This window comes from Triturus cristatus, chromosome 6, assembly GCF_964204655.1.
Source record: "Triturus cristatus chromosome 6, aTriCri1.1, whole genome shotgun sequence".
Taxonomy (NCBI): domain Eukaryota; kingdom Metazoa; phylum Chordata; class Amphibia; order Caudata; family Salamandridae; genus Triturus; species Triturus cristatus.
The window spans coordinates 1,295,605,732-1,295,627,002 of NC_140589.1; the positions used below are offsets into that span (position 1 = coordinate 1,295,605,732).

Genomic DNA, 21,271 nt, shown 5'->3' on the forward strand with positions numbered 1-21,271 from the left:
CTATTTTGAGAGTCAGTGACTCGCAAAATAGCATTTGTACATGCCATTACCCTTTTTTTTTTTGTGGTCGCAAATGGGAGGATCTCCCGTTTGGGCCGCAAAAAAGGCTTGTACATCTGGCCCCAAATCTCCACCATTTAGAGGTAGGCGAGATATGGCCTTGGACCAGCTCCAGTAACACTAGAGCATGGTCTGTGATACAACCCCCCAAGCCAAACAACAGTCCCGTAGGAGGCCCAGAGATTTATGGTTCATGAGGAAGTAATCCATCCTGGAGCTTGTTCTGTGTGCGCAGGATAGGAAAGTGTACTCTCTGACCCGTGGACGTGTCAGGCGCCAAGTGTCAGTCAGGCCGTAATCCTGCAAGACATCTCTCATTAATGCCCGTTCTTGTGCGTTAAGCCTATCCAGGGGACCCGATCTGTCCAAGCAGGCATCAAGCACTACGTTCACTACCTATAATCACCTTGACATTGTAGAATTTCATCATGACTCTGTAGACGAAAGCTAGAAAAAAATGTTCTGTCCTGGATGGGGCATAGATGGATCCTACCACCATGGTTTTCTCCAGAGTCTTCAACTTTGCGACGACATAGCAACCATGTGTGTCTGTCCTTGTCTTCTGATTGGTACAGGGAATGATTTATGTATGAAAATGACTACCCCACGTTTCTTCGTGGGTTAGGAGAAGTCAGATGAGTCAGGGTTCACAGGCAGACGTCTGAGGAAACTGCTACTATTGACCCTTCTCACCCAGTCTCATTAGCTTATCCGATTCTGGGGCCCAGAGATGTTTCCTGCAGTAGTGCTATGTCAAGGAATTTCAAAGCAAGATAGGCGAGGATCTTTTGAGGTTGAGCTTGGGTAGCGCATGTGCTGCGAGGCATGCTGTATTTAGGTATGGACTTGAAGCTCCGCCTACTCTCCACCCATATTTGTCATTAGCTTGTGTGATTGTCCTTTATAAATGGTGTCTTCTGATTGGTTAATATGCTTATTAGTCCCTCCTTAGTACCGTCTTGTCTTCATTTGTAACCTCCCATGAGGACTGGCCCTTTTACCTCTGCTGTTACACGGTATGCCTTATTTAGTCTGTAAGCATAATTTTCTTTAATGAGTTTCTCCTACTGCAGGTACAACATGCTCTCCTGCAACATTCAGCACTCCATGCGTGCTTTCACTTTCCAAGCAGTCCGGGACTAAGGCGTTCTCTTCTTTGAAATGAAATAGGTCTCGCATTTGCAAGAGTTTCAATCATTCACTCAATCAGAACATTTGTAAAGCGCACTACTTACCCGTGAGGGTCTCACGGCGCTGGGGGGGGGGGCGGGGGGTGAATGCTGCTACTGCTCGAATAGCCAGGTCTTGAGGAGTCTTCTGAAGGTTAGCCGGTCCTGGGTCTGCCGTAGGGGGATGGGGAGGGTGTTCCAGGTCTTGGCGGTGAGGTGGGAGAACGATCTGCCGCTGGAGGTCGCTCTTCGGATGCGGTGGACTGTGGCGAGGTCGGCGGAGCGCAGCGGAGCTGGCGGTTGGGGGTGTAGAAGAGGAGTCGTCTGTTGAGGTATGCTGGTCTGGTGTTCTGGAGTGCCGTGGGTGCGTGAGGAGCTTGAAGGTGATCCTCTTGTTGATGGGGAGCCAGTGCAGGTCTCTTAGGTGGGATGTGATGTGGCTGCGGCGAGGGATGTCGTGGATCAGGCGTACAGAGGCGTTCTGAATGCGTTGAAGTCGTAGAGGGCGTTTCCGTAGTCCAACCTGCTGCTGAAGAGGGCCTGGGTGACCGTACTTCTTGTTTTGGTGGGGATCTACCTGTAGATCTTGCGGAGCATGCGGAGGGTGTTGAAGCAGGAGGACGAGACGGCGTTGACTTTCTTTATCATGGAGAGGGTAGTGTCGAGGATGAACCCTAGGTTGCGTGCGTGGTCGGTGGGTGTTGGAGCTGTTCCCAGTGCGGTTGGCCACCAGGAGTCGTCCCAGGCCGAGGGGGTGGATCTGAGGATGAGGACTTCCGTCTTGTCCGAGTTTAGCTTCAGTCGGCTGTTCTTCATCCACTCGGCGACGGCTTTCATTCCTTTGCGGAGGTTGGTTTTGGCGATGTGGGGTACTTGGTGAGGGAGAGGATCAGCTGGGTGTCGTCGGCGTAGGAGATGATGTTGAGGTCATGCAGTCGGGCGACATGGGCAAGCGGTGCCATGTAGATGTTGAACAGTGTTGGGCTGAGGGATGAGCCCTGGGGTACGCCGTAGATGATCTTGGTGGCTTCCGAGCGGAAAGGGGGGAGGCGGACGCTCTGGGTTCTGCCGGAGAGGAAGGAGGTGGTCCAGTCCAGGGCCTTCTCTTGGATCCCAGCGTCGTGGAGGCATGTGCGTAGGGTGCGGTGGCAGACCGTGTCGAAGGCGGCTGACAGGTCCAGGAGGATGAGGGCCGCGGTTTCTCCGTTGTCTAGCAGGGCCCTGATGTCATTCGTGGCGGCGATGAGGGCAGTTTCCGTACTGTGGTTGCTACGGAACCCGGACTGGGACGGGTCCAGGATGCTGTTCTCCTCGAGGTAGCGGGTCAGTTGTCTGTTGACGGTCTTCTTGATGACCTTCGCCGGAAACGGGAGCAGTAAGATGGGCCGGAAGTTCTTGAGGTCCTTGGGGTCAGCATTGGGTTTTTTGAGTAAGGCGTTAATTTCGGCGTGCTTCCAGCTCTCCGGGAAGGTTGCTGTCTCATAGGAGATGTTGATGACTTTCCGGAGATGGGGTGAGATGGTGGCGCTGGCTTTGTTGAAGATGTGGTGTGGGCAAGGGACTGACGGAGATCTGGAGTGGATGGTGTTCATGATTTTGATGGTGTCGTTGTTGTCTATGTTGGTCCCGGAGAGAAGGGGGTTGGTGCGGATGGTGGTCGTGGGGGCGGTGGTCTCAGTGGTTGTCGGGCAGTCATGGCGTTGTAGCTGTTGTGGATGTTGGTCCCGGAGAGAAGGTGGCAAGGGCGTCGCACAGGTCTTGCGAAGGTGGGATGTCGTTGGTGTTGGAGCTGGGGTTGGAGAGTTCCTTCACGATGTTGAAGAGCTCTTTGCTGTTGTGTGCGTTGTTTAGGCGATCTTTGAAGGAGGCCCTTTTGGCAGCTCTGATGAGGTGATGGTGTCTGCAGGTGGCGTTCTTGTGGGCTTCGTAGCTGTCCGTTCCTGGTGCCATTTCTTCTCTAGCTTTCGGCAGGTTTGCTTGGAGGTCTGGAGGTCTTCAGTGAACCAGCTGGCTTTCTTGCTGGTGTGACTGTTGGAGGGTTTCTTGATCATGGCGAGGGTGTTGGCGCAGTCGTCGATCCACTGTCTGAGGTTGCGGGCGGCGGTGTTAGGGTCGGTGGGTGGGCTCCGGGCGAGGGTGGTGGTTAGCTGGTCTTCGGTGACTGCTCCAGCAGCGGCAGGCAATCTGTTGGGTGCGGTGGTGCGTGGTGGGTTTCCGGAAGATGAAGTGGATGCAGCGATGGTCGGTCCAGTGGAGTTCAGTGGTGTGGTTGAAGGAGACGGAGGAGCTTGCAGAGATGATGGGGTCAAGCGTGTGGCCGGCGGAGTGGGTGGGTGTTGTGACGAGTTGTCTGAGTCCGAGGTTGTCGGTCAGGGTGGTGGAGTTGGTGTCCTTGTTGTTCTCGAGGTGGAAGTTCAGGTCCCCGAGGAGGATGTAGTCTGTGGAGGCGAGGGCGTGTGTACTGACTAAGTCGGCGATGGAGTCGCCGAAATGTGGTTGGGGTCCGGGTGGGTCTGTAGACGAGGGTTCCTCTGAGGGTGGTGTTGGGATCGGTGTCGATCTGGAAGTGCAGGTGTTCGGCGGTGCTGAGGGTGTCGTCGGTGTTGGTCGAGACTCTGAGAGGGTTCCTGTGGACAATGGCGATTCCTCCTCCTACTCCGTTGGTGCGGTCCCTGGGGGTCCCTGCGGGTGATCTTGTAGCCGTAGTTTGAGCTATTCGCATTGTAAATGACAATGCCTTTTATTTATGTGTTAATTATCAAAACAGATCAATAGGAAAACATTGTCATTTACAATGCCAATAGCTTAAACTTGCACAAATGCGAGACCTATTGCATTGCAAATGCCTGTTCTGTTTGATATACTGGGTAAGGCTTTTGACATTAAGAGATGCACTGCGAAGGTGCTTGGGCCGCAATATCGATGTCATAATCTGTGTATAGGAAGCTGGCTCTTTATATGATATATCAAAATGACATATCTTGCTAAGAGTACAGAGGTTCCCTTATAAGTGGACAGGGACTTGGTCTAGCAGTTCCAAGGTGTTCTTCTAGGGGGTAATGTTTTTGAGCAGCCTTGGGTTTTTCAGTGGAGAGTGTTAGACATTCACAAATACACACAATAGTCAATAAGTGGGACACATGACTCAATAAGGAGATCCACACTAATTTAAAAAAATAAAATGTGTCTATATACAGTATCCTCCAATGGGAATCAACGATTGAGTATATCAAATCCCTGGCAAGGTGAACTCTTACATGACGCTGGCATTGAGGAAGGCGTTTAACCGAAACTCGTCTGCCAGGTGTTGTAGAACTGCAATCAATAAGAACGCTTGATGTGCCAAGATGGTGAAATAAACCGTACCTGAAGCGTACCCGAGCTGTGTCAGACCCATTTTAATTTTGAAAGCGGGAGTTGATGTTTCACCAGGCGGTCGGCGCTGGAAACTGACACGCCTCTCAGTCTGGAGCACCGCGGCTTGCCGGCAACCTTTGGAGAATGTATGCAGCTACGTACCGCGGAGGCCCCCCCCCCAGCAGCGACCTATACAATGTTGCAAAGGGGAAAGAGCAGCAGATTCACTGCTGAACGGGTCGCTTCCATGTGAGCAAAACCACTATTGAACCTGCCGCGGCGGTGAGAATGCAGCCTGACAGCTGACGGAAGTCAGGGCATTATCGTGTGCACGAGACAAAGTTATTTAACCAAGCTTGCTGATTTGGACTGTCTTCATCCATACGTGGCTGGTCATATGGCTCAATTTGCTGTACTTTCAGGAACGTTGGAAACACACGAGTCAGAAAGGACAGCTGATTGACCGTAGGGAAGGTGAACTCTTTTACATGATGCTGGCACGGAGAAAGGCATTTAGCCGAAACGTGTCTGCCAGGTGGTGTAGAACTGCAATTAATAAGAACGCTTGATGTGCCAAGATGGTGAAGAAGAAACACTTAGGGCCAGATGTACGACCCTAAATTGCATGCGCAAACGGGTTAGCGACCCGTTTGCGCATGCAAATCCGAAAAGGGCCATGCACAATTCCTAATTAGCGAGTCGCAAGTTATTTGCGACTTGCTAATTAGGAATTGCGACTCGCTATTAGGAAGGGGCGTTTCAAGGGCGTCCCTTCCTAATAGCGACTCTCTACCCATGTATGAATGTTTTGCGACCGCAATTGCGGTCGCAAAACACTTGCAATTTACTGCCCTCTTCGGGAGGGTGTTAATGCACTCGCAAATGGGAAGGGTTCTCCAGGAGAAAACATTTTTTAGGGGCAGGCCGTGGTCCCAGGGACCACTACCTGCCCCTAAAAATGAAACGAAAACATTTCATTTTCTTTTTTTAATTTTTTTTTTAAGCATCCCGTTTTCCTTTAAATGCATCACTTTTTCATTTAGAAGCAGTCCCAGACATGGAGGTTTGCTGAGCCCAGAAGGCAAATTGCGAGTGCTTCATGAATATTCATGAGGCATGCAATTTGCGACCCCCAGTGGGAATCGCAAACAGTGTTGCAGACACTGTTGTACATGACATTTTGCGACTCGCAAATTGCGACTCAAAATCGAGCGCAGTTTACGAGTCGCAAATTGTCTTAGTCGTACATCTAGCCCTTGGTGCAATTTTCAGAAGCTGCAGTGTTAAATCCTATGGTCGGAAAAGCAAGTGTGGCATTCGGGTAAAGTACAGCGACTTATGGGACAAGTCTCCAGGATTTAATGTGAGTGGTGGGCAAGGTCCAAGGCAGCCCCAGCAGAACACCACCAGTGGCACTTGGGCGGCCAGGTGCAGGGGTGCAAAACAACGTCCGGTACCCATTGTTACTCTATGTGGAACGGTCTTTGCATAAAGAGGCTGTAGGGTTTGACTGGGAGGCTAGTCGGGCTGAACCAAAAGGGGGGCTCTAGCCTCACGCTGCTCGGGGACGTAGGGACACCTTTGGTCCTCTTCACTGCCGACAGGTGCAGAGGTGTCTTTAGGTGTCGGGTTTTCCTTACCTGGAGCAGTCATGGTAGAGGGTTCCTGCGTGCAGAGGCTGCAAGTGACACTGTAAAGTTCACTGGGGTGAAACCACGATAGACTCTGTCTCTGGAGGACTGGGGGACCGCAATGACACCTTTGGCCCACTTCAACTCTGGCTTAGAGCGACAGGTGCACTGGTGTCTTCAGGCGCCTGGCTTCGGCGCTCACAAAAACCTCCTAGGAGTCTTTGCTTGTCTGCGGGATGCAGGGACACAGGCCTGTTACTTCTCGAGAGTTTTTGGTTCCTGGGTGAAGCACTGACAGGTCTCCCGGGTTTTAGGGACTCTGCAGCTGCAGGACAAGCTGTTTTTTGGCGCAGTTGTTGAAGACATCGGGCAGGCTGGCAGGTTTGGCACCAGGTCAGTTGCTTGGGCTTCAGTTCTTGCTTTTTGCAACTCTTCACGTCTGTCGTCTTCTTCTTTCAGGTCGGCAGGATCTGTCTCTCTGGTGCCAGGGACTCCCCTAAATACTCAATTTAGGGGCATTAGGGAAGTGTAGGGTAGTAGACAATCGGCTACTTACTCTTGGGGTCACTACACCCCTATATGACCACATTCTGTGAGAAGTGGGCATAACTCTGTTCCAGAAATCCTAAGTTTGCCATCACAAAGATGACCAACTCTGAAGGGGGTTGTACTAGCCTGGCAGGGTGGGCACTCCTACCTGACTGACCAATTTTCCCGCTTGTCCAGGTGCCAAAGGACTCTGGACGGGCTTCCTCTCCCGTGAGGTGAGCTATATTCGAATTTCAAAGGCAGAGGCTTCTTTAAAGCTCCGATGCATTGGAATGCTAATCAGCAGGTCTTACTGAGGGAGGGGATGTAAACACCCTCTTCCTCTGTGGGCTTTCTTTCTGACCTCCTGAGAGCAAAGGCCATTACTGTGTGAGGTCAGAAATCTGTCTTGGGTGGCAGGGTAACAGAGACTAGTCAACCAACACACCAGAGGCTGGTAGGTTTTCTGGGGGCACCCCTAAGGTGCCCTCTGTGTGCATGTATTCACAAATCCACCACTAGAATCAGGGTGGGTTGGTGAATAGGAGATGTTTGCTTCCAAACATCCCTATTTTCAGTGAAGCCATCACGTAGCCTGGAAACTCGCAGTAAGGCAGTACCAGAGGACAGTGTAAAGCATTTATTGTACACACTCAGTCAGCAAATGGTTTCACACACTCAATAACTGAACTCTAGGCCAATGGTTTATATATATAAAATATATGCTTGTTTTATTTTTAGAACCACAAAGGGGGTAAAAATATACTTTCTCAGAATGAGAGGTTGAATATAAATACTTTTGTCTTAAGCAATAAATTTGTGTAAACAGTCACAATCCTATTTCCTAAACATAACAATGCATTGAGCTCAATGGTAAATTCAGGTTATTTGTAATAAATTACTTTTCAGATTACTTTTGGAATTCCAGGTCTGGCTCCTAGAACCAGCCTGGGGTCAGTATTCAGAATCAAGTGATGAAAGTCGACTTAATAACTGTAATGATTTTTAAATAATATTTAGCTATTTCAAAAGTTAGCACTTAGAAAATATTTCAAAGAAAACATTCAATGGATCTCTATGGCAAGAAATTCAAATTGCAGGTAGAGTACTTTATCGTTACTTTAGTAATCCAGGACTGGGTACCTAGACCCAGGACTGGGGTCCTTATCAAAAGCAGGTAAGTAATTTCGTTTGCAGAAATGGTACGATTTTAAAAGAATATTTCAAATTTGCAAAAATAGACACTTAGAAGAAATTTCACAGAAAAGCAGACAATGGTTTCCTATGGGAGAAAAATGAGTTAGAGGTAAGTATAGTTGTGAACACTTTTCAGGGTCAGGGCTGGGCACCAAGATCCAGCTCTGGGAGCTCACCTAGGAGCAGGTGAGTAAATTCGTTTTTGTCACTTGGCTGATTTTTGGTGAATTTTTGCAGTTTTGAAAAGTTCACACTTAGAAGATTTTTGAAGAAAAAGCCAGTCAATGTTACCCTATGAGGAAAATGAAGTTAGCGGTTTAAGGGTAAGTAGTCGACTGGCAGAGTTGAAATTCCGGGCATGGACTCAGGGGTCCCCCAGTGTTAGGTAGGTACAGTTGGTTCACCCTCAGCGGTTTCAGGACGGCCGGGTGCAGAGAGAGTTAGGCCCAATGTTATCCTATGAGGGATAGGGGGGCCTTGGTTGGTGGCTGCTGTCTGGCAAGCCACGCGGCTGTGGGAACTGGGCTCCTGGTCACTTACTCAGGGCAAGTGGGGAAGTAGGTTAGTGTAGAGAGGGCACTGCCAGGGCCACTCGGGCGGCTGGGTGCAGGGTGCTTTTGAGCCTTCGGGCGCTCAATGGAAATCAATGGGAATGTTCCGGTTTGGAAAAAGGCTGCAGGCTCGGGGACGAGGATGTTTCAGGTGCCACCACCACTTCGAGAGGTAAGTTGGGTAGTTGTAGGTTAGGTGGGTACCCCGGGATTGGGCACAGGGGGCCGCAGGGCGCCGGGTGCAGGGGTGCCTTTTGACGTCGGGAATCTTACCCTCTGGTTGATCGCGGTTGGGGTGGCACTTGGTTCTGAGGCTGCAGGCTTCCTCCGGGATGTCGAGGGGGGTCCTTGGGTGCCGGACTCGGGGTCACAGTCGCCGTGGGGTCGTCCTCAGGGTCTTTGTCCACTCCGGCACTGGCCAGGCTTGGCTGGTGCAGAGTGTGTTGGGTCCGCGGTTCCGGGCTGCTGCCAGGGGTTAAAAATAGGTTTCTTGAGTAGAGCCTCTACTCATGGGAGTCCCAGGGGCTTAGAGCCAAAAGGTAGCCAGGTCCTCCGGGGTTGGTGAGGTTGCTGGCCACGAGAGATGCCGCGCTGGTGCAGGTTCGAGAGTCGACAGGCCGGTAGGGCTGGGGCCTAAGCAGTTGGTGTCTTCTTCTCTTTTTAGCAGCTGCAGGGCAGGTCTTTGTTCTTCTTGCTCTTCTTGTAATTTTCTATCTGGAATCTAAGGAAGGAAGGTTCAGGGGGCCCCTAAATACTAGATTTAGGGGCGTTACAGGTAGGTGAAGGCCAGGGACCAATGGGTCCTCGTCCTGGGGTGGGTACACCCCCTATCCTGCCTCTCTCCTGTGGGAGGGGGGCAGTAGCCTAATCCTGATAGGGTAGGGCCTCCCATCTTCAAGATGGCGAGAGCCCGGAGATGTGCTTCACCTCGCCTCCCCCACCTGAGGGGTGGGGTGGGCAGGCTGGCACATCCCCTGTCCTTGTATGGGGTTTCCGGCCAAGCTTCCCGCCAGAGTGGGGGGTTGCAGTGGCCTGGGGAAACTCCAAATGGCGGCCTGCCTTTGAAGCTTCCCTTTGCTCATCCTGGGGGAGGAGATTTCTCACCTCACCCAGGATGTGCATTGTTGCAGGCCCGGGAGAGCAGGGGCTCTCCCACCCAGGGGTCCAGCAACGTGTCTGCTGTGTGGCAGCCTGGGCAGCCTCAGAGCAGACGTGGATTGTAAGTTAGCTGTAAGGGGGCATCTCTAAGATGCCCTCTGGGGTGCTTAGTACATTAAATCCTACACTGGCACCAGTGTGGGTTCAATGTGCTGAGAAGTTTGATACCAAACTTCCCAGGCTTCAGTGTTGCCAATATGGTGCTGTGGAGCTCGTGTTTGACAAGCTCTCAGCACCATGTACTCTTAAATGACAGCACTGCACTTACAGTGCCCAGGAATGTAACCGGGTACTGTAGGGGCACAGGGCTCTTGCTCCTGTGCTCACACCATAGGCGTAATGCACCCAGCTAGAGGGGTGGCTGACATATGCCTTGGCAGTGTAGGTGATGGGCATGGTACACAGTGATGTGTGCCATGTCGACTCTTTGTTTTGTCCTGCACCCAGACACTCAGCCTGCAAGGGCAGTGTGTGTGTAAGGGTACAGGGCCTCTGAGGGTGGCACAATGAGTGCTGCAGCCCTTAGAGGCCTTCCCTGGCCACAAGGCCCTGGGTACCTAGGGTACCATTTACTATGGGCTGACATGTGGCTAGGGTTTGCCAATTTGGAGTTTGTGTGGTTTAAGGAAGGATCATAGGCCCTGGGCACCTGATTGTCAGGAACCCAGGGTACACTCAATCGAAGTACATTCAGCAGTTTAGCAAAAAGTGGGGGCATACCATGCAAGAAAGATGGCACTTTCTCACAAGACACAAATGTACACTTTAGAGGAACAAGATCTGGCACTGTGGACCTGGTTAGCAGGATCCCAGTGCACTTGCAGTTGAAATCCCATCCTGTACCAGGCAAAAAGTTGGGTCGCCATGTCAAAAATGGGCACTTTCCCTTCAATGTGGTCAGTGTATGTAAGGAAGCGGGGGGAGTAAGAAACGTGTCCAATCACAAATCAACAGGTTGGAGAGAGTGAGAGTATCAGTGGTATGTCCAGAGGACAGCAGGGAGTGCCCCGAGATTAGTGAAACTGTGGGAATACTGTGGATAGGGAGGCACAAAATCTGCTGGGGTGTGGGAAGGCCGGAGTAAAAAGTGCACTGTACGGTGAATTCAAACCGAGCCAATGCAATATAAAAGGAGGGAAAAAGAGAGTTGCAAGGATAGACTACCTTATGTGTCTTCATGCAGCTAACAGTAGTTGACTATCAAACAACTTTAAATAGGGGAGTATACCGCTCGAAGGCTGCTTGCTGTTAAAGAGATACTATTTTTTTTGAAGTTTTCTCTAAATCTGAAATAAAGACGTCCAGGGATCCAAATCCTTGCACTACTATACAAGCATTGGCATAGCCAATAGGTTTCACCTTTGGGACCTTATAAGTGTTTAGCCATGCAACAGTTGATGTTGTTGCACCAAGGATATTGTGCTGGATAACTAAACACTTATATGGTCCCAAAGGCGAGACCTATTGACTATGCCAATGCAGTATATACAGAAATGGCGGTATAATTGATAGGAAATGGGTGCCAGAAAGGGAAATTCCACTCGATATTATAATTATTTCAACAATTTGTTACGGTGCTGTAAGGTAGAGAGAACCTCCAGCCTCTCTAAAAGGAAAATTGTGGCCTAAGCAACAACGACGCAATTACAGATCCGCAGCACACGTGATATATAAATGATATCAGTTGCAATTGTTATTCTTATTTGATTAAGACAAATAATCAATCCAAGTTATTTCTTTGCCCTTTTATTCTTTCTTCAAGCATTTCTTGGTGAATAGATTCCAAGCCAACACGTGTCTCGTCGTTTCCGCATGGTTGTACATGCTACTTTTTCCAAGGCATCATTATTCACTTTTAAGAAGTATTAAGTGTGGTGATCGGCGTGAGGGGCGAGGACGCGGATTGGCGACTTGAATTCAGTTACTGAACAAGGATATAAAATGACAGGACTTTATACTCAAAGCCTAGCAGATTTACTTTTCACCCCACGATACAGGACAGTGTGGTCTGGAATTATCACCAGAACATCCTCTCTGTAACTTGTAGCAATGGAGTCTCTCAGTATGTGTAAATGTCCTTTTGGAAACCATAGTTCTTTCTTTGCTGACCAGGCGGTTGTATACATGATGATAACATTCTTGTTTCTTTGCAGAATGCCAATGGTGGAAATAGTTCATGGTGATCAACGGTTTCTGGCAAAATACCTGATCTGCAAACTTTTTTCTGAGTGGTAGTGTGTAATCCTCATATTTATGTTAGTAATGCTAAACTGCTTCTCTAGCGGACTTATTTTGAATGTTCTAGAGTGTTGATGGAAGGGTATCCAAATGATGCAGATACCGAGAAGGGAGTGCTGGTTGTTCCACTTGAAACTGAGGAGCTTTAGAACTTGCATTGAACGAATACCCATTTGTTCTTTAAACTGCTCCAAAGAAAGGGTGTGTTTAAACATCGAACTAGGTTTGTTAAATGAAGTATGCAGCTTGTGTTGAGTCATGGCTTACAGTAGGGAAAAAAAGCTGTAGTGGAAACTTACTGGGCCGATCTCATTGGCAAGGCCATATTTCAGTTATTGGATTGTAGGATACCAAACAGAGTTGTGCTTTGGTTGGTTGAACAGTTCTGATTAAGGTGGTAGAAATTGTAGAACGTTGCATGGAAAATATATATCACAATATTAAACATGCTTTTAACAATAATAACTAGTCAATCTGGAATTATGTGAAAGGAGAACAAAAGTATCAAGAAAGGCCTAATACTATCAAGGACAGAAGGGTCTAAATATATTTACGAATTCAGGTTTATTAGTTTATAAGCTGGAGAATAATTTCTACACAAACATAGTACTTGGTTGATGGAACATCTGATATCTTGTCACAGCACACTTTTGTGGATGTTGGGCTTAAGATGAATATAAAACTGAAGAAGATACCAACAGTGTTTCAGGGTTGTGCGTTTCCCATTGATGACAGTTGCTCGAGTAATGGATTGTGTTCTGTAATTAGCCATTGTATAAGATTTATTTAAATGTAAATTATTCTATTGTTTGAAGTAATTTTTTATTTAAAGGGAAACAGGGCCTATAATTGACCATCGGATGTCTGGAAGAAATCCAATGACCGTCCCTAGTGGGGTTACCTAATGGTATTCTGTGGAGTCCTAAGAATCTTTCATTTCATGTGTTCTGTTACTATGGCGTTGGAAATGTTTCGATTGATTTGATTGGGAGGGTGAGAGCAGGAGAGCAACAGAGGAGAGTGATGGATGTGGCCTCACTTGCCTCTGGCATATGCCGAGTTACACCTGTTGTTCTGCATCTCTATCCCTCCCCACCACTCTGTGGCCACCCTTCTCCAACCCAAAGTGAAGAAAAGAATGGCAAGCACCTTTCCCTGCTCTTAAATTTACTTTTCCCCTCCCTCTTAAATGTTAACACAAAAGAAAACCTGGGGTGTTCTGCCATCCATTATCATGACCCTCTGCATTTACTCTCTAAAATTGAAATAAAAATGTGGTCTACTAGCCAGTTTCACCATCTTCTCTTCTTTTACCTCCGCTCCCCCCCCCCCCCCCCCCCCCCCCAAAAGCCATGTTGGCTGCTCCCTGGCATAGGTCAGAGCCAGCATTACTCTGATAGGTTTTAGAGAGCTCTGTCAGTGTAGCCTGGAATGTGTTCTGTGATCCTGCAACAGTGGAAAACAGTTTTTTCCAATGCTGCAGCGTAGTATTGGTGAATAACTGGACTTAGGATCATATGCGCACACTACCTACTCTCAGTGCTGTTTGATATGTATGTTTATTCCTAAAGCAGGAAGGCGATATTTATGAAAGAAAGCAGCTAGGTTATAACTGAATGCACTGCCTAGACATGTCACTGTACAGTAGTAAGGGTATTGCCCACCTCAGATGGCCAGCTGCCTAAAAGACCATAAGATAAGTTTGCATTCACAGGGGTATGAGAGGCATCACAATACAAGTTTCACTGTTTTTATACAATATGAAATTGATTAGAGAGTCCACACAAGGCTTATAAAATTCAAGTGTTCTTTAATCCAAAGTTCGGTGCAACCACAGTCACAGCCAGTCACAGCCAACGCGTTTTGCCCAAGCATGGGCTTCTTCAGGGCAAGAAGTGTCAGTCAATATTGCGCAGAGGCTTTCGCGAGAAAAAGGAGGAGTATCCTGTAGTCAAAGTCAACCTCGCTGTGCAAAGGCACTGTAGTGGAAGACGAATGCAGGCACTGGGTAGAAATTATTCAATTTAGTAAACATCCAGGGTACTTGGATTTGTAAAGACGCATACGTATTCTTTCCGTCAGGAGCCTGTCGTAACGTGGTAACCGTCGCGTTGAAGCGAATTTCTACCCAGTGCCTGCATTCGTCTTCCACTACAGTGCCTTTGCACAGCGAGGTTGACTTTGACTACAGAATACTCCTCCTTTTACTCGCCAAAGCCTCTGCGCAATATTTACTGACACTTCTTGCCCTGAAGAAGCCCATACTTGGGCGAAATGCGTTGGCTGTGACTGGCTGTGACTGTGGTTGCACCGGACTTTGAATTAAAGAACACTTGAATTTTATAAGCCTTGTGTGGATTCTCTAATCAATTTCATATTGTATAAACACTGTGAAACTTGTATTGTGTTGCCTCTCATACCCCTGTGAAAACTAAAGCAGGAAGGTTCTAATTTGCCTAATGAGTTCGACAGGTTAGGATGGTCTCCGATCTCGTTTAGAAACAAATTTCCCAAGCCTGAAGGATACATGCGTACCACAGCAGAGAAAGAATTAAAGGGTTTCGTCAAGAATCAGGACGCCTGGTAAAGCGTGCTGGATACAGATTCTCACTGATGGTAGTAATTATATTACATTTCTGTCTCTGTATAACTGCTCAGAACTCCATAGTCTAATGGTAATACTACAGTGAGTTCTTGTTCCCTTTGTTGACACTTGTCATACCTTAAATGTTTCTAACTATAGAGTACTATAATGATTTGAATCCCACATGTGCAACCCAGTAGCCGCATACCTTCTTGCTATAATATGGAGATCCTTTCTTGTACTGGATGTCAAAATAGTTACTTTTCAAGGTAGATATTTTGTGTACATTGACTGATTTGAAGACATCTGTTGTGATGATATTAGTGGTATTTCTCATTTATGGTCTACTAGGTTTAAAGTAGCATGCTTTTTCTTTTTCAGCGTGTCTTAATTTTTTAAAGCTTTGCAAAATCAAGTACTACAATTACTGCCTCATTCACAATGTCCAGGTCAGTATACATTTGGTTTGTGATTTTTGCATTTTCTATTTTTGTAATTGGCTTTGTAACATGACCCCTCTTCTTCTGTTGCAGAGAGATTTCATAATACAGACTGGTGACCCACTGGGCACAGGGCGGGGAGGGGAATCTGTTTTCTGGTGAGTTGGTTATGTTGTGTGTTTCAGATATTCCTAAGGGTACTTTTTGTATTGCTTTCCAACTTTTTTCATCCATGTTCACTTAAAGCAGGTGCATAATTGTCATATACGTTTCCTACAGAAAGGCATAAGGAACTACCATAAAGAACTGCATATTGACATAATTGTTACCTAATGACTCCTAGCATGCCGGTTAAAAGTAACTTTAATTCAACGCTTGTTAAATAAACAGTAAAACTGTTCTGGTAAAGCTGAAGCTTCCCTCCTGAAATACCCTGCTGGTCCTTGAGCTTTCAGTGGTAACTTCAGCTGAACTATTGTCCATAACTTTTTTAATTTGATGAAGAGAATAATTGCAGGATTTTAATATTGAGGGCATGAGTTTCCTGTTGTGATTCAGACTGTTATTTCCCGCAGTTCTTGTGACTTTCACTTTGGAATGGTCAGCTAGTGTACCAGGACTATTAATGTTCTAACATCAAATTTACAAAAAGTTCGATATCGACCCATTGAATCAAGATCCGCTCAATATAAGCTCACTTAGCACCACCTCGATGAAATTAAAAGGCCATTCCCTGGAAACAAAGGTAACCATAAAATCTTTCATTAGAAAAGGATACTAACAATTTCCAAACCAGCACTGCCAGTTTGAGTGAAGTAAACTTCCTCCTCTAAACTTGTCAGAAAAATATGTAGCTGACGAACGAAGGATTAAATCTGATAAACTATAAGAATGGGCAGCAGCTCAGAGTGACCTGTTGTAGTGCCCTTAAATGGCAGATCCGTTATTCAGTGTCTGGAAACTCCAAGGGATAAGAATGTGCTTTATTTACGAATACACATTATGGTAAGAAGCAGGCCTCAGTCTTGCATAGGTCACTGTTGCACCCTTACTTTAGCACAGTCTGTGCAAGAGGAGAGGGTGAAAAGCACCTCTTTCTCAGAGCCACTGGACCTTCCTAATTGAATCCTGGCAATCCTCTATAAAGTAGCCAAATGGCAGACAAAATAGACCATGCCAGTGACGTCTCACACAAAGACTAAAGAGGTCTGAACGAAGATTAAAAGACTGACTAGATAGAATCTCATTCCTATAAATTGGAATGAGAATAGAACATCCATAATGACTCCACTCTTATACTAATGCTAAGTACATTGTACAGTGAGATTTCCCATAACTCTTGAAAAAAATACTTCAGGACCGTGCAAGTGAGTGGAATGTGCTACACAAATATGTCTACCATTAGCCTTCAATTTGCTCATGAACATTCAACTGAAGCTAGATTTGTAACCGGCAACAAAATATAAATAAAAATATTTTCCACGTGTCAGTTTTTACTAAATGCTCTGTATGTAAATTAGGTGGAATACAATCAGTAAAGAAATAGAGTTGAGAATGTACATGCGGGACTATGTAAAACGGGGGGGAGAACGGGTTACTTTCAGTAACATTGCTTTGTTTTTGTTTTGTTCAGTTGTTATGTGCATGGTTGGTTGCATTACCAGCATGGCATAACATTCCTGATTTTTCACTGCTGGTTTCCAACATACTTATTGGATGTGTTCTCAGCAAACTCTATGGTGATCAGGCACGTTTTTTTGATATTGAAAAAGTGCCACGAATCAAGCACAAGAAGAAAGGGACAGTCTCCATGGTGAACAATGGCAGTGATCAGCACGGATCTCAGGTGAGCTGGGTAAATGTGCGTGATGGAAGAGATGCCAAAATCTACATGTTATATTTCTATAATGGCAAAGGAAGACCATTTCTGACAAAATTCTGATGTTGATTTTGTATCTGTGCACATTATTAATCCTAAGTTTGTGTGTATAAATTACACAGTGGCAGTTGCCACCATGTGGTTATGGTTAGGCAGAGTTTCCATAGGGAGAGGTTTTTTTGTTATGCTAATAACCTTAGCACCATTTTACAAATATTCAGGATACTTTTCAAAAAAGTTCATCCACCTCAGCTCCTTCCTGGAAAGTTTTGTGGTGATCTATCAAGAAAATGTTAGGGTGGGGAGATAAAATTTGTTTTCTCCATCCCATAGGAATCTCAAGAAATATTTGAGAAAAAACAGCTGAGAAGTCCCTCCATTAAGTCGGGGGGGGGGGGGGGGGACTTCCATGTTTACGTGATCCAATAACTTTGCATGTTAGATATGGAACAAATTAGAAAACCTCTTTCATATTTAACAAGAGTGTTGTCACCTCTCATGTGCTTACTACCGCCTGTCCCTACTGTTTATTTGCAGGTACCCTGAGTGTGAATACACTCTCTCTGGCTTGCTCGTGGGCAATGGCTTAACAATCAAATGGGACGCTCAAGCCTCCGGAATTCCTCTAATGTGTCTAAGAGCCCTTCTTACCGGACTTTCTCATTGATGTATTTCTTTATCTGACACCAGTACTGGGCACTGCTATCCACCAGGGATAACAAAGGCAGGAGACCGATGTAACTAATACCGGAAGTAATCCTGTAACCATGCCCAAAGCACATAACTCTACATTCAGGAAAACATGGCTGCCATATTGGAATGGAACTTTGTAAATTGAAGTATGGCCATGATTAGGTTCAGGGTACACAAATATAGAGTAGCGGTCTCCAACTTAACCATTTTTAATAGCATTTTCCCATGGCATCTCGCTAATAAGACCCAACATGTGGGTTTTGAGGGTAAACATTCAAAAGACTTCCCTTAACTTTCTCAGATCTACTGTATCCTTGTCTTTCTGAGAAGTTTTTTTTCAGGATCAGCCATTAGATACTCTCTGCCTGATGGATGTTTTCAATGCAGTGTTTCACCATAGGTGCAATCTGCTTGTGTGTTCTGTGAGGCGAGTATTGAAACGCCGACCCATCTCCCCCACATAACCCTGGCCACATGGACATACAAGTAAATAGACATTCTGTATCTTACAATTTGTCATTGTTCTTAGATAAATATTGTACCCAATATGATTATATTAATCCGTTTCTATTTCAGTATTACATGCCAGGCCCTAGCCACATTTATAATTACCTTTTAGCAGGTTATGCCCATCAGTTGTCTTTTGAAAGAAGGTTCCTACAGGCATCAATCGAGACCTCGCTGTCTTATCTTCCAGATTTCGATTTCAACGATTTGCAAACTTCTGTTTAGGGATTTTCCTATTTTCTGGGTCACTATTCAAACTATGCCAGTTAGAATTAATAATCTGCCTTATTTTTTCATTCAGCACTAAATTTCTACTTCTACACACCAGTTTAGGTTCACTTTTTTCTTTCACATCTAACACCAGCGGATCCCTATCATAGAACCTTGCCCTCTGATAGAATTCCCTTATTAGTAATTTGGGTTATCTGTGCTTACAAAATGTTTCTTTCATAATGATTGTCTTTTCATCAAAATCAGCACTGTTGCTGCAATAGAGGCGCAGTCTCAAGAACTGATCAAAGGGTATACCCTGTTTGTAGTTGCTGGGGTGTTAACTATTAAAATGTAATTGGATATTACATGCAGTGGGTTTAACATAGAGGTCCACTTCCAGCTTACCCTTTCCTCTCTATATTGAATCCAAATTCGACCCTCTGTCTACTGCTATTTGAGGTAAATCTCATATTGGGGTCACGTTAGATTAATCAATTTCCTGAATTCCATCAGGGTTTCATGTTCGCCCTCCCATTGGAAAAAAAAGATGTAAAAATGGGGCCACTGTTTAACTGACTCAGAAAATAATGCGTCCTCATTATGTATATATTTATTCTCAGATTGACTCATGAAGATATTGACTATACTCTGCACACAGGATGCCCTCATACTGACTCCTTTATTTTGTAAAAACAAGTCCCCACCAAATTCAAATATATTTTCCTATAGGACAATCCTAAGGCACCCCACAATAAAATTCCTAAGTGCTTCATTCACGTATTGTTGTATGAAGAGCTCCTCTTCACTAATAGTTGCCTCTTGTGGAATATTGCTATAGAGCAACTCTTTATCCAAATTGACCAGGATCTCACTATGCTCGTTATAAGCCAGACCTTCTGTAGTTGAGTTCATATATCTGGTATCCTTGATATATGATTTAATGTGGGAAACAACTGGGTGCAAGAAAGAATCTACATATTTAGATAGAGGCTCTGTCTCTGAGCCTATTGTAGTCACAATAGAGGTCGTAACGGCGGGGGGGGGGGGGTCCTGCTGAGTCTTATGTATTTTTGGAACACCGCACATACTTGGCATGCGAGGATAACTTGTATTTAAAAATATCATACTCTTTTTATATATATATATATATATATATATATATATATATTCCTTCATTCAAAGCTTTTTTGGTTAATTTCTGTATCATTAACATCAATTTTGTTTTTATCAATATATTTGTCGGTGTCAATTGGCACAATGCCCGTTCCTTTGTCACTACCCTTAACTGTGATATTTCTGTTCAATGACAGGCCGTCCAAAGCTGCCTGTTCCTGTCTCTCACGATTGGGGGGAGGTTTGGGAATTTAGTTAGTGTCAGAAAGGTTAAATGAGTTGGGTAAGTTGGATAAGGTTCCACCAATGGCAGGTTGAGGAGCTTGCAAGAAGAGATGTGTCTTAAATTTCCAATGTACAAAGGGCTGGGGAAGGGGGGGGGGCGGGGCTGTGAATTTGTATTTTTAAAAAATATTTTTTTAGCAGCATTAATAGGTAAAGAGTCACTGACCTCTATTTGGCGCATCATATCACTCGTTATTCTGCGTTGCAAGAAAGGCGTGCAAACCAAAAAGTGTTTGCTCTGTTAGTTTGTGCATTGGTGTTACAGCAAACAAATGATGGATGGAATGCTGACAATGCAAACATTCTCCCCCAGTCAAAAGATCTGGTTTAAATCCATCGTTCTTTTTCCCACTACGCCACCCCAGTTTGGACCCAGCCTTATGCAAATCAGTCTTGACCCTGTGCCCCATGGGAACAGTCCAGACTGAACTGCCAGGCCAGGTCTTCCCTGGACCGGAAACAAGCATCCTGGGACCGATTTCAGGGTATGTCACCCTTCTTCAGCCAGGCTAGCTTGAATCCAGTGGCACAGTGAGCAAGGGACCAACGTCTGGGCATACCCATCCCACTTAGGGCGAAACGTGTTACATCACGTGTTGATTCCCTTAATTGTTCCTTTTAGCTTTAAACGTCTGCGTATTAGTCAAGTAAGGGATTTAAACAGGATTGCAGACAGTGTAGGCAACTGGGTTATTCCCGCTTTGTCTTTTATTGAACATGGACCTGACATAACTCCGTTTAGTCTTATTAGGAAGAATCCTAGTTTTTTCAGTCCAATTTTATGAATCTTGTCTGGATCTGTTCCCTAGACTCTTTTCGTTTGTCATTTTTTGAGCCCGTAATAGATTTATTGTATCAACCTACTCTACCTCCTATGAACTTTGCCTTGTTTGTGTATGATGTGTATCAATATTTAGTCTAGTTTGTTGGCTATTAGTTTTATAGTTTTATTTAGTATTGATGTGGGATTACATGAAGAACTCTCTCAGGGTTGGGGTATATCTCTTTTGGTTCTGATATATACATTGTTATCGACTTCTGCTCTGTTATGGGTATATTTGGCTGTTCTCTAGAAGTAGTCACATTTTAGATGCTTTGGATTTAAAAAAAACTAAATTAAAGGATATAATTGCCCTGTTACAGGACATTTGAAGATGCTATTCTTATTCTCAGTTTTATGTTTGTAAAGTGTAAAGTCCTCTCTAAGTTTACATGGCCATTTGCACTTTTTTTCTTTCCAACTCGTTTTGCCCCTGGAGCTCATGGTGCTATAAAAATCTATAAAAACACACACAATACTTTATTGTATAGACCAGTTCATATATAATTTGCATTTGTAAGATCCTGCCTGCTCTTCCCGTTCCTGTAATACCTGAGCCTGATGCTTAAACTTCCCTCTATTAGTGCAGTCTCTTTCCCTGAATTCATGTTCTGTTCTTACGCTTTTGTCTCAAGACTTTTTACTTTGTATTTATGTCTTGGAATGATGGGTCCGGTCTCTATCATCTGTTTCTTTCAGGTTTTGCGTCTAAATGAGGGTTGATATACTAAAACGCCTCTCTCCAGTATGTTATGTAGCTTATTAATGTTCCATCTTGTCCTGCAACACACATCTGCTGTACTTCATTTAATCTGCAGTTTCATGACTTGTGTACCAGTGCTGTGTTG

General features: G+C 45.5%; 1 protein-coding gene across 2 annotated transcripts in view; it reads left to right on the forward strand.

The window, feature by feature from the left end:
- PPIL4 (peptidylprolyl isomerase like 4) overlaps positions 1-21,271 on the forward strand; it is a 202,707-nt gene that overhangs the window by 13,581 nt on the left and 167,855 nt on the right. The window contains exons 2-4 of one of the 2 annotated variants that reach the window (XM_085612253.1): positions 14,855-14,922; positions 15,007-15,071; positions 16,642-16,759. In XM_085612253.1, coding sequence (XP_085468379.1) covers positions 14,855-14,922; positions 15,007-15,071; positions 16,642-16,759 — 251 coding nt within the window. Of the gene's footprint in view, positions 1-14,854; positions 14,923-15,006; positions 15,072-16,546; positions 16,760-21,271 lie in introns of both variants that reach the window. The other variant, XM_085612254.1, reaches the window with a different exon arrangement.